Source organism: Trifolium pratense, linkage group LG7, assembly GCF_020283565.1.
Source record: "Trifolium pratense cultivar HEN17-A07 linkage group LG7, ARS_RC_1.1, whole genome shotgun sequence".
NCBI classification, from domain to species: Eukaryota; Viridiplantae; Streptophyta; class Magnoliopsida; order Fabales; family Fabaceae; genus Trifolium; species Trifolium pratense.
Window position 1 is genome coordinate 28384121 of NC_060065.1, and position 14035 is coordinate 28398155.

A 14035-nucleotide genomic window follows, 5' to 3' on the forward strand; every position below is an offset into this window, starting at 1 on the left:
AATGTAAAGTGGTTTATGTTTGCATACCTTCCCAAGAGAAGTGATTTTGTATAAAGATGTGTTTGGATATTTTGTGTCAAAATTGCTTTTGAATATGTAAATGACCAAAATGAGTATTAACATATGTGTGGATAGATCAATTTTTTTATTCAATTTTAAATAATTTTTTAAAATTTAACATAAAATAATTATTTAAATTTATGCTGTATAATTTTTTAAATAATATTTATGTAATTTTTCAAATTAATAAACGGAAATATTAGTCAAAAAAATATATAATATTTTATAAGGGGGTAAAAGATTGTATCAATTTTTAAAATATTGTATAGAAATATGTTATTATTCTATATATAAAATAGTGGAAAATTCAAAATTTCTAAATGTTTTTTAAAATATTGTATCAATTGGTAACTAGTTAAAAGAACAATTGGTAACTAGTAAAAACTTTATTTAATATTGTATCAATTGCTAAAAAAAATTAAAATATTGTATCAATTGTAGGACAAGCTTTGTAAATGGGCCCAGAAAACAAAAAGCACCGTTTCTTCTAAAAAAAAAGAAAAAAGTGTCATCTTCAAGTTTCAAGTTGTTCTCAACACACCCAAAATATCTTCACAACAAAACAAAAACGACGCAGATAACAATAAATAGTGATCAGAATAAATGGAGCAATGGAGTTCTCAAAGAAGTTGCTCAGGTAAGTGAAAGAAATTGTCAAAAATAAAAAGGTATGTTAAAAGAAGTGATTAGAATTGTTGATGCAGTTCAATCCAAAGAGGGTAAAAGGGACAAATCATGTTATGCATTTCTGCGGCAGGGAGACTCGATTTTTAGAAGCTAGAAAAAGCAGCTTCACTCAAAATCGATTCTGAACATAAAACGTACGACCGCGGCAGCGTGTGGATGGAGAACCAAACACGTCAAAATCACGTTTTAAAGAGGTAGAAGCGCGTTGGACTGTTCTAACCGCGTAACCAAACATAGAATAAGTAGTATTTAAACCCCTTATCCTCATTTTCTTCCAACTTGATTCGTTTTAAACCCTTCCTTCACTTTGCTTCTTCTCCTTCCTTCAATCTATCTATCTATCTATCAATCACCATGTCTATCACTTCCACAACTACACCCCTCTTCAAATCCCTTCTTACCATATCAGCCGAATCATCAACTCGCCTCTTCTCTTCCCCCTCCTCCCTCGTCTACCCCAAAACCAAACCTACCTTCTTCAAACTTCATTTCTCCCTCAAAACTAATCGCTCTCTCCCTCATCCCTTATTCGTCGCTCAAGAAGGCGAAACCCTAACAACTTCACCAGAGGAAGCCGCACTTCTCGATGGTGATGATGAAGAAGATTCTTCTGAAGGAGATTTCGTTGAACCACCCGAAGATGCTAAATTGTTTGTTGGAAATTTGCCTTATACTGTTGGTAGTGAGAAATTAGCCATGCTTTTTGGACAGGCTGGTACCGTCGAGATTGCTGAGGTCACCTCTCACTCACATAATTTTCAATTCTCATTATTTTTGTTCTGAAATTAAATTGAATTTTTCTTGTTTTAGGTTATTTATAATAGGGATACTGACCAGAGTCGTGGATTTGGATTTGTAACCATGAGTACTGTTGAAGAAGCTGAGTCTGCTGTCCAGAAGTTTAACCGCTATGTAAGTTTAATTAGACACACATTTCATATTTTTATAAATACCCTAAATTATACTAGAGATGTCAATGTTCCAAGATCGAATACACTGTTTTTTACTCCCTCCAGTCTAATATATAAACAAAGTTTTCTTTTTCAGGTTCATCAAATAACCGATGTATCTCATCCATAATATGAACCAAATACATCCCTTGTTCGGTGAACTAAAAAATAATCTTTGCTTTTAAACACACACAAGAGATAGAGGGAGTATATGAGAGTGTATGTTCAATTATTGTTGTATGCCTTGCATATCAAGCTAAACTATAAATTTACAACAAAGAAAATTGAAAAGCTACCAACAATGAATTGGTCCAAGTGGTAAGGGTCTTGGTCCCCTTAAGCATGTGGCCATGGGTTCGATTCTTGGCTCACACATATGGAAAATATTCGGCTGGGAGGGGCAGAATCCACCTTGTGTGCCCCACAGGTTCCCCGAAGGAGATTAGTCATCGCTAACGGCGGAGGAAACTTCATACCAATATCACGGTCAGGGTAACCAAAAAGAAACTTGAAAAACTAAGATGTAATGCAAGGAAGTTAATACTAGTTTGAGAATTATTGAAGTATTGGCGGTTCCTGGTTCCTAATCCTATCTTAAGTTCTTTACTTTTGTAAAGTTGTAATGAATTGTGGAAATTTTCAACTGAACAAATAGAGGAAGATGAACTTATTAATAAATCCTTTTATTATGTGCAAAGTACATATTTTATATGGGTGTTTTATTTCTAATTGCCTTTATTTTGTTTAGTTTTTTTTTTATTTTGGCTCTAATCCATTTTTCTGTAACAGGATTATGATGGAAGATCGTTGACTGTTAACGTAGCTTCTCCAAGAGGATCTCGGCCTGAGCGTATTGAGCGTCAACCTCGTACTTTTGAACCTGTCATAAGAGTTTATGTTAGTAACTTGGCATGGGAAGTTGATGATGCTAAGCTTGAACAAATTTTCAGTGAACATGGTAAGGTTGTCAGTGCTCGAGTAATCTATGATAGGGAGACTGGTAGATCACGTGGCTTTGGCTTTGTCACAATGTCTGATGAAACGGAAATGAATGATGCCATCGCTGCTCTTGATGGTCAGGTATAAATTCAGTACTTTGTTAAATTATCAATAGTTAGATGCTTTGATAATGAAATGTTCTGGAAATGGGTGAAACAATACACTAAATTTGAATTAAGGACTGCTTGTAGAGTATGTGTTTCGACGATTTTCTGATATGTGCTTCTTTTATTGCAGAGTTTGGATGGCAGGACAATAAGAGTGAGTGTTGCTCAAGTCAGGCCCAGGCGTAACTCTTTTTGAGCAGCACATCAAGTAATCGCCTGTCAACATTGCTAGAGTTATTTCTCTGTTTTAATAGCTGAGGATATAGTGTCAATTCTAATATAGTTTTCTTCTCAGGCAGCCAATTCCATGCTAGATTACTGTTATTTATTTGTCCAGATTGAAAGTAAGTTTTGTTTCATTTTCTGTTGACTATTGCTAGCTACAATTTATCTGTTGACTATTTGCTACAATTTATGAAAAGAGAAAAACTGGCAAGGGCAAGGGGGCATTTCCTCTTGCTACTGTTGTAGAAGTCTATAAAACCCTACCAGTAGATTTTCTTTCATGTTTTATAGACTTTACTTAATTTGGATGAATTACTTAATATGTCATATTGGTGTGTTTTATTGTATTAGTGCATGACTCTTGTGCTTTGTTTGACAATTGAACATTATAATTTTAAAATAGTAGCAAGTTGAGTATCAATCATATGAGCAAAGCTGTAAGCAAAACTTCTACAAAAAGCTGTAAACACCTTTTTTCTTTTTTTTTAATTCTAGTTATTGGCATAGGAAGGGGTGACGAAGATTAGAGATCCTATAAAATAGCATTCACACCATAGAAAACTGATATTTGTTATTTTTGTTAGACTACCAATTATTTTTAAATTGTTTCATTAGACTCCCAATTATTTTTAAACTTTCATTTCTTAGATCACTTCATTCCTTAACGCTTCCACTCCAACAACCAAGTCAAATCTTATAACTCCATCAAAATTTCAATTCTTTAATTTTTAAATTTCATTTTTAAGCAATAAGTATTTATTACTACTACAGTTAGCATAATTGTATCGTCACTAATATTTAAACCCATTATTTTGTCACATAAATATAAAAACATATATTATTAAATTATGGAAAATGCTAAATAGTGTCTCCGGGGCACTGTTTAAGGAAGCAAATATAGTAATATGACATTGAACTTTGTGCGGTCAACGCCTTGAAAGTCTAAAAAGTATTATTTTCAATTTAAAAATTTCCTTTTTTGGTTTCCTTAACCAGTGCCCCGGGGGCACCGGTTAGCATAACCATTAAATTATTTCAAAAATACATATTATTTAATTTTTTTATACCTTCTTTCAAACATGTGTGACCAAATGTTAGTGACCATGCAAGTATTCCTTTAAAAAACAATTACCCCATTGACTGCCGTCATAAAATTACCGGTAATAAGACCATATTTTTTATTTTTTTTATAATAAAAAATTTATTATAAGGGAGTACAAAGATTTAAACACCAAAAAGAAAAGGAGTACAAGTCCTACGCCCATACCGACTAGTGAACCACAACCAAGAATGAAGTTTAATTGTCTCCAATAACGATGAAAGATCCGGAATATTGCCCTTAAAAATTACCTTATTGCGAAGATTCCAAATATTTCAAGTGGTTGCCAACCATACTAAGTACCTGACACGACCTTTGTCTTTCATTTTGAACAAATCACCAAATAAAAGAAAATGATCTCTACCTTCGACTTCGGTTTGTAACGATGTCCCTAACCAAGATAAAACTTTGTTCCATACTCCGTTACTAAAAGGACATGAAAAGAAAAGATGTTTTTCGTCCTCAGCTTGTTGAAAACAAAAGACGCATGATAATAGCCAAAACAGAATTAATCTGAGTGATGCAACCACCGAAGGACAAATGACGGTTATGCCAAGAATTCAAACGTTTAGCCATAGCCTCCACAACAGGTTTCCAAGTCTCTCTCCTTCGCGGATTAGCTCCTACCGGTATTCCCAAAAATTTAAAGGGAATTGTCGCCGTATTACAAGCTAAAAAAGAGGCCCCAGCTTCAAGAAGTCTTGCACCCACATTGATACTGTAGAGTTTACTCTTCACGAAATTAATTTTTAAACCGAACACCAGTTCAAAACCTCTAAGCATAGACTTAATAGTCCAAAAATTCTCCCAACCGCCTTCTCCCATTATAATAGTATCATCCGCGAATTGTAACAATTGGAAGTGAAGATTGACATTTACCTTAAAGCCCCTGAACCTGCCTACATCAACAGCTTTCTTCATCATACTTGCCAAGCCTTCTGCGACAATAAGAAATAAGAACGGAGATAATGGATCACCCTGACGTAAACCTCTTCCCACTTTAAAATCCTCAGTAGGACTGCCGTTAACCAATATGGACATTGAACTTTCGAAGATACATGCTCGCATCCATTTTAACCAACCTTCCGAGAAACCCATTTTAGACATCGTGCAATCCGAAAAACCCCAGCTAACTGTATCGTAAGCGCGTTCGAAATCAACTTTGAACAACAGACAATTATCTTTCCTACGTTTGGCGAGATCGATGACTTCATTAAGAACCAACACCCCATCTAAAATCTGACGTTGTGGTAGAAAAGCTGATTGACAAGATGAGATCAATTTTCCCAACACCTTTTTCAAACGATTCGCCAATATTTTTGAAAGAATTTTATACAAGCTCCCGATCAAACAAATAGGGCGGTAATAAAAAAGATCCTGCGGATGATCCTTCTTCGGAATAAGTGTCAAAAAAGAAGCAGTCACAACCTTTGGTAAAGCAGCTTTCTCATGAAATTCAGCTAGAAAGTTCATCAAATCTTTTTTCACAATTGGCCAGCACACGTTGAAAAAATGAAGATTAAAATCATCTGGACCCGGGCTCTTGTTACCGTCACAACTCCACACAGTTTCTTTTACTTCTGCTTCATCGAAAGGAGGTAAAAGAAAAGCATTGTCATCGACTGATAAAGAATTAAAATCAACACCTTGAAGAAAAGGCCTAGAATTCCAGTCTTCCGGAAGATGCTTAACAAAGTGATTCTTCACTTCTTTTTTAATAGCTGCCACTCCTTCTAGCCAGGCCTCTAATTTCTTTAACATAACGATCTGATTACGGCGACGACGCCCCTTTATACTTGAATGGAAAAAACGTGAATTAGAATCTCCTTCTTGAATCCACTTCGTTCTAGATTTTTGACGAAGAAGACTCTCTTTAGAATGAATTTGCTCCCAAAAATTCCTAACCAACTCCTTCGATTTTAAATCAGCCGGGTCGACATCCCCATTTGCAATTAAGTCCTCTACCTCGTTCAAATCCTTCACTGTTTTGTCAGTACACAGATCCTTAAAACCAAAAACTTCTCGATTCCACTTCTTCAATGCTTCTTTCAAACTCTTCAACTTTTCTGAAATAACGAAAGTCTTAAGACCATATCTATATGTGAAGGATCAATCTGTTTAGAAATTCACCCTGTAAATAAATGAAAAGTTCTAACAATAAAAGAAATTGAAAAGTTCTAGGTTCGAATTTTAACCTTTACATATATAATGGATAGTTTTTATTAATCGAGATAGGTTCAAGGTGACAAAATTTATAGGAATTTACATCATATTTTATTATAAATTGAAGAGTGTTTTAGTGAGAGAATAGAAGCTTCATTTTCTTTTTAACTTCTTTTTCTCATACATTCATAGAGAAAAGATGATTTTGGATTTTTTCTTATTCAGAAACACCTCTCTTCGTTGTTTTTTATCGTTCTTTGTCTAAATAAGTGTTATATACATATATTTAATTTTTAAAAAATAAATTATTTCCTAAGTACAACGTTGTTGTTTTGTTTGACGTCTTGTGTGAAGTATTTTGGTTTTCCTGTTTTACGGTATTGTTGTTTAGTTCGTTCGGACCAATAGATCCATTTCAACTCATTACATGTTCAACTAATGATATATAGATTTAGAGACATAAATACTATATCTCAAGTAACAGGCTGATGACGACTAGCACTATGTTCAATTTCCTCTCAACCTCGCAAAAGTCTTGTCAATATATAGCATAATTAGTCATTTTATAGACCACATATTGTCAATTTGTGCAAACACATGCACATATCTTTTAATTTGGTTGTTAAGATTTGAATTTTAGTTTGATCAAAGATCATGTGTGGAAGAATTTAATCTGATTGTTAATATTTGAATTTTAGTTTGTCTGTTTTAGTGAGTGTCTAACTATCTACATCACGAGAAATATTTGGTTAGGCGCAACCATAAATAATACATGTTAGGCGCACACACATAAACACAAAAAAGTGAAAGATAAAATAATTAATTAATATCAAGTGATGTGACTAAATTATTTATTATTTATTTTTCTCTCTTTTATGTGTGCCCAAATATATATTATTTGGGTTGCTCCTATACATCACTTGTGTCCAAAAAAATGCTATCTGCATCACTTGTATACGTCTCTAAACGTGGATGAAAAATGCACCTGCACATGATAATTTTGACTATATATTATTGCAATTTTAGAATTTGAATGAATTAAACTTATTTTATTGTAAAAATAAAAATAACAGATTGAAATTTTAAAGCCAATAGTTATTCATCAAAGTCGTAAACAACGGTACTTAATAAACAGAAGACAGGCTCATATTTTATACCAAAATTAAACAACAAAACTAGAAATTAAAAACAGAAGACAGGCTCATTTTATACCAAAATTATAATTGCTGCAAGTGGTTTACATGAATCTATCCTGTTAGAAGAGCACAAACCTTTATACTATACAAATTCTAACAGCATGTGCTTACATCCAAGTTCAAACCACTGATAGATATCTGCATAACTTGCACCTTCCAAAATTCAGGAAAACATTACTATTACCATACAAACTCTAACGGCGTGTGTACATTCAAAGTCCCAAACATTGACATCTGAAGCATTAGCCTTCCAGAAATTCAGGATTTCGGCTCCATCTTAGTAGCTGCGAAGTTGAGCTTCTCGACTAGTGAGGGGCACATAACGAACGGAGGTCTCAGTCCGGACACTGATAGAACCATCAGAATTCTTATCCACCACCTTTAAATCTTGAAATATGTTACCAACAGGAATTACCATTCTCCCACCAGGCTTCAACTGGTCGATAAGTGGTTGAGGAATTTCTGGTGCTGCTGCTCCAACGTGAATGACATCATAAGGAGCAAATTCTGGCCAACCTTCCCTTCCATCTGTCAACATAACAATTAATCAAATATTTGAAATTATAAATGCACTATTTCATTTTGGTACAAACACTAATTCAAAATTTTAAATGAATCAGCTAGACTTAATTGTCATGAATATATTATTACCACACAAAAAAAATCTCAGATAATCATAACAAAATTAACAATACGATTGGATCAACTATACTTTGCATTATAGTGGATTCAATCACCTCAAAGAAATCATAGATCTTGATAAATAGGTTATATTTTCTGTTTATTTCATGGACTCAACAGGATTAAAATTATTTAATCATTTGCATTATGTCTTCATCCCTTATACCTGAAACAAGGTCTAGATTCAACTTTCATAGTCAACTAGATTCAATTGCCATGCTAAGATGAAAAGCTTCAATCTTTCAGATTCACATAAATTTTTGAAATCATACCACCGACATGAACAGAAAGGGAACCATCTTTCAATAGTGTAGCTGCAGCACTTTTCTGAATATTTTCTTTTGCAAGGGAAACCAATTCAGGAATATGCTCTACACCAACAGCACGGCCTTGGGGTCCAACCATCATGGCAAAACACGCAGTCAGATACCCTGTTCCTGCAAACAGCTCAGAAGATGGAAAATGTAAACACCATGGGAAGAAAACAATGAGAAAACACTACAAGAATATTTAAGTTTTTGACAGATTTAATTAACACTTATTGGCAGTTTTAGACCCCCTATAAGTTACTGGCGGTTTAAGCCTCCACTAAGTGAGAAAAAACCCTCACAACATTTTTTTTTTTAAAAGGACATAATTTAGTGGCGGCCTAAGCCGCCAGTAAATTGGTCTAGCCGTTTCATTAAGTGACGGCTTAAGCCCGGCAGCCGGTATGTTGCCCATAATTTAGTGGCAGCTTTGACCGCTGCAAAGTAATGCGGAATTAAAAAAAAAATGCCATTCAAAGTATCTCAAGATTTTCAACAACGTTTGTATGGTTTCATCAAGGTTCTATTCTCTCACACTCTTCTTCTTCCCCCAACTTTGAATTTCATCAAGGTTTTGTTTTTCTTTGTTAATATAAATGTTTATCACTTTATAAAACAACCCATTTACTCATTTTTTGAATCTTTCCAAAAAAGGGTATAAATTTATGTATACATCAGTCATCACAATGTTTTCTTGTTTCAATATTTTCATTGTTCTGTTGTAATGATTATGGGTTTACTTGTTTTTTGAAGGCGGGGTTTAGAAAAAACATTGCAAAGATGAATGACTCGATGACAAAACCATTCCTAAGTTATGTAGAATTGAAGAAACAAGCACAGAAAGATTGTGAACAACTGAATTTATCCATGAAGTTGAAGCAATCAAGGTTGAAATGGAAGAGATTACCAATCTCTTATTAAATCTTCAGCAACTGAATTGTGTTTTGTACCAAAATAAATAATTGTGTTTTGAAGCTGCAGACGGATTCCAACTTAGTGGTGGCCACATTAAAGCTGCAGACGGTTATCACTTTGTGGCGGTCTGAGCCGCCAGTAAGACGCAGAATCCTTTTTAGGCTTTGTGGCGGTTCAGGCCGCCAGTAACTTGTCTCTTTACGCTTTTGGTAGTCTGTTTTTCTTGTAGTGAAAGGCCAAGAAGCAAAAAGAAGAAAAAACTGTTTTAATATAGAATATCACTACATCAGTTGTTCAATTCCATATGTGATATGTCACATCTTCTAACCAACAAAATCTAGACGCTGTATTGGGATTGCGCAAATCAATAGGTGAACCCAGATTCTAATTTCCTTTCAACAAACACAATCACGGTATGTTATCAAAACATCTTGCTCTGAGCCTGACTATACAACTCCTCCAAGGGTCGAACTATAGAGTGTATAGCTCAGAAGCAACTCTTCATCCCCGTCCTACTCAAATGAGTGTTCAGGGTATCAGTTTATAATGTACCGTTTTCTCTACTCATCCTTATCACTACCACTCGTCATCAACTAGTCTAGGTTATACAGTCACATAAAAAAAGTAAGTCGCAACTAGTTAATTTTACCTAGTGCATTTATGCCATAACACAACAACAGATAATTAAATAAACAAAAATAGTAATTGAAATGCCTAGCAAAACTTGTTTAATAGATTAGAATTTAGAAAAGAAATAAATAATTATACAGAGGTTACATACCAGAGCCAACGTCGAGGGCGTGCATCCCAGGTTGCAAATTCTCTTCCAGCAACTGAAGGCAGGTAGCATGCATGTGAGGTGCAGATATAGTGGCATTGTAGCCTATGGCCATGGGACTGTCATCATAAGGTGCTGATCCACTGGGTACAAACAAAGCTCTATCAACACTCTCCATTACTTCAGCCACCTTACTTGATGTGATTACTCCAAAATGTTGCAACCTCTCCACCATTGCTTTGTTCTTACTTATGCCACTCACAGAGCAGAACCGCTGTATTTTTCGAAGTAAAGCATAAATGTAGTCAATTTTTTAATACTGAGAAAATATAAAGAACGTGATTAAGTAACACTGTTTGGTTTATTTCTTGTTCTCTTTTCTTTCTCCCTAAAATAGCTACTGTATATAATGACTAGAAAAGTAGAAACGTGCAACATATCTTTTGACACACACTCTTTTCATTGCTTTCTTATTATTGGGTCTCTAACCTAATGGTATGAGTCCCCCTGTCAGGCTATGATGGGACCAACGTGAATTATAGCCAACAACTAAAGTTTTTTTTTTTTTTTAAACCATCACTAACATATTATATATTCAACACATGAACGAAATGTAAAACCTTTTTGATTGGCAAAACTAAACCTCCAAAAAAACTACATCCATAGTCCTAGGGACACAAGATTTGTGAAATGAGATAACATTTCACCCGATTTCAGCTTAAAACGTACATACATACATACATACATACATACAAATACAACAATTTAACTCATCTCGGTCCCCACTTATAAAGATGAAAAATGGTAAATGAGAAAAAGATGTTATGTATGATAGGTAGAAAAACTTAAGATAAATGAATACTAGAATAGTTAAATAAATTACCTGCATCGTAACGAAGATAGTGTTGTTCCCCGTAAGGAAATTAGGGTTTTGGAAGAAGAGGAGGTTGGAGGATGAGAAAGATAAAGATAGAGAAACAATAGAACGGTGATGAGAAGTGCGTGATGTTGTTGTTGTTGCAGCATAACAACAAGAGACGCGGGAATCATACGCCACCAATACAGGAAAATAGCTGTAGCTCGCATTCATTTCTACTTTTCTCGCTCGCACTTTCTTTCTACAGTTTTCTTTCACACGCTGTCATGCCCAATCATCATATACCATCAACCACACGTGTCATCCATTCACCAACTCACTTATCCAAAGTTTCAATTTTTTTGTGGGAACTTGGCTACCCATTCTATAAGATTGGGTCAGGTAGCCCATCCTAAATGTCTTAAGTATATTGGTCTACTAAAATGTGATTTATAATATTATTAAAATATAATTAATTTTCAATTGTTACCACATAACTTTTAACAATTGCAAATACACCCATCTTCCAATTCATGTTTTGTATCCTTCTCTTCCATTTTTTTTTTTTGCATATTATTATTATTATTCATCATTCTCTTCCATCTTCTTTAAGTATTCTCAAAAATCTCTTTTTACTTCTTCTTCTTTAAATGTATCTCTTTCTTCTTACCAAAATCCTTCTCTTGCATAATGGGTAATATGATTTAGGTATCAAATTTGGGTATTTTCTTCAACAAATTTGAGTAGTTCTTTAGGAAATATGAGTTATTTGTTCTTCATATTTTGTAAGATTTTGATTTTAGTATTTGATTTAACACATTTTTAATTGAAATTAAAATCAGAAATATATTATAAATGATTTGTATGATGTTTATGGGTTATTAATTGTGATTTTTTTATGATAAATTTGGCCTGCAACTACTAGATCTAAATCTGCGGCGGCTAGAGGTTGAAGATGAACGGCCTTTTTTTTTCTGTTGTTGCTACTAACGTGTATATATATATATATTAGGAAACTAAAAAAATTATAAGAATGATGCCTGGCGCAGTGGTTACTGATTTCCTTATTCAAGTAATAGTTTGTGGGTTCAAGTCTTCTTGAAAGCCAATTTTTTTATGGTAACATTATTTTATTTTTGAAACTATTGGCTTTGACTTCAAACCTTTGGTTAAACTTTTTCTTTTGTTCAATTTTATTAACTTTCTTAAAAAAAACTAATTTGATTTGCTCCTTTTTTTTTTACAAAAAAAAGTTAATTTGGACTGGCCATAAATCCAAGTTCAATTGGAAGAAATGTCGAGATCTCTAGTGTTGGACGCTATGATCGGGGTTTGAATTTCGGTTCCCTCCACTTTATGTGTGTGAGTTTCCGATGGTTTATCATTTCATCTATCTACACACAAAAAACTAACTAATTTGGACCAACAATTAATTATATATTTGAATTTTAAATTACCGATATTGAAATGTCTGATTTTATAAATTCAAATATTTAATCGATTTCTTGTCGAAATTCAAATGTTTAATAAGATAAATACAAAAAAAAAATGATATGCTTAAAAATAGAAACAAAACAAATTATAGATTGGATTAAAACAGAACAATCTTATTCATAAAAATAGCAACAAAAGAGATAAATACGATGAACTCAACAATATCACTAAGATAAATACAAAAAAAAATATATGATAAATACAAAAAAAAAATATAGAAAGGATAAATACAAAAAAAAATATATACAAAGAATATAAGATAAATACAAAAAAAAAATGATATGCTTAAAAGTAGAAACAACCTCTCAAAAAAAAAAGTAGAAACAAAATAAATTATAGATTGAATTAAAACAGAACAATCTTACTCATAAAAATAGCAAAAAAAGATACCACAATAGTTTCACTTATATTTTAACAATATTATATAAAAAAAAATTAAATATTTTATTTTAAATTAATTAATTTTCTACCATAATATAATAAAAAACTTAAATTTTTAATAAAAGTCAATGACTAGTGTTCTTATATAAAAAAAAGGTCAATGACCCGTGCGAATGTACGGGCCTTTAAACTAGTTTTTCATAAAAAAAATATACTATTAACTATTACTCCCTCCGTTCCTTTTTCTTTGTCGTCTTAGGAAAAAATTTCTTTCAAATTGTTTGTCGTTTTGATAATTTAAGATTATATTTTGTCTATTATACCCTCATATAAATTCCAAATATTTATGAGTAGTTGTTGAAACCGTAAAAGATTTATGAAAAACTAGTTTAAAACTAAATTTTTAATAATATATATTTGAAAAACTAAAGTTTATTTTGGTACATAACATATTAATTTTTTTTGGTACATAATATATTAAATTTATTGGAAAGATAAAGTGTGTGAACAAGAAAAAAAATTATTGATGAATTAAAATAAGGGTATAATAGGAAGATAAGGTGCAAAAATACACTTTCTTAATTTATTGTTTTTTCTAAAACGACAAAGAAAAAGAAACGGAGGGAGTAGTAAAAAAGAGAATAAAATAGCCAATAAAAAAATTATAGAAAAAATAAGATGAATATGCATAAAATTAGAAATATAGAAATAGAAACATAAACAATATTTATATCAAAAAAGAAATATAAAAAATATTTTTCATAAAGAAAAAATATACTATTAACTATTAGTAATAATATATAATAATACAAATTTATAATTAATTGTTAGTCCAAGTTAGTTAGTTTTTTTTATAGATAGACGAAATGGTAAACCATCGGAAACTGCCACACATAAAGTGGAGGGGACCGAAGTTCAAACCCCGATCATAACATCCGAAACTAGAGATCAAATGAGGCGATCTAGACCGTTTAATATATTACCTAAACGGACAAGCAATCGATTAAATATTTGAATTTATAAAATCGGACATTTCAATAACGGTAATTTAAAATTCAAATATATAATTAATTGTTGGTCCAAATTAGTTAGTTTTTTGTGTGTAGATAGACGAAATGGTAAACCATCGGAAACTC

The 14035-nt window shown here is 32.6% G+C and overlaps 2 protein-coding genes across 3 annotated transcripts; one reads left to right on the forward strand and one right to left on the reverse strand.

The window, feature by feature from the left end:
• Positions 1 to 1011: 1011 nt before the first annotated feature.
• Positions 1012 to 3309, forward strand: LOC123897635 (28 kDa ribonucleoprotein, chloroplastic-like). 2 transcript variants are annotated; one of them, XM_045948350.1, is made up of 5 exons: positions 1012 to 1482; positions 1558 to 1659; positions 2487 to 2777; positions 2934 to 3011; positions 3099 to 3309. In XM_045948350.1, exons 1-4 carry the CDS (start codon positions 1102 to 1104, stop codon positions 2997 to 2999), a joined length of 840 nt encoding a protein of 279 aa, XP_045804306.1. In that variant the 5' UTR covers positions 1012 to 1101; the 3' UTR covers positions 3000 to 3011; positions 3099 to 3309. The 2 variants fall into 2 exon arrangements, with proteins under 2 accessions (XP_045804306.1, XP_045804305.1); XM_045948349.1 differs by having other exon boundaries at positions 2934 to 3309.
• A 4163-nt stretch (positions 3310 to 7472) lies between these two features.
• Positions 7473 to 11335, reverse strand: LOC123897633 (protein-L-isoaspartate O-methyltransferase 1-like). The gene is made up of 4 exons (XM_045948348.1): positions 11052 to 11335; positions 10172 to 10442; positions 8440 to 8604; positions 7473 to 8014 (listed from the first exon to the last, which is right to left on the reverse strand). The coding sequence occupies exons 1-4, from the start codon at positions 11256 to 11258 to the stop codon at positions 7764 to 7766; spliced, it is 894 nt and encodes a 297-aa protein (XP_045804304.1). The 5' UTR covers positions 11259 to 11335; the 3' UTR covers positions 7473 to 7763.
• Positions 11336 to 14035: the final 2700 nt, after the last annotated feature.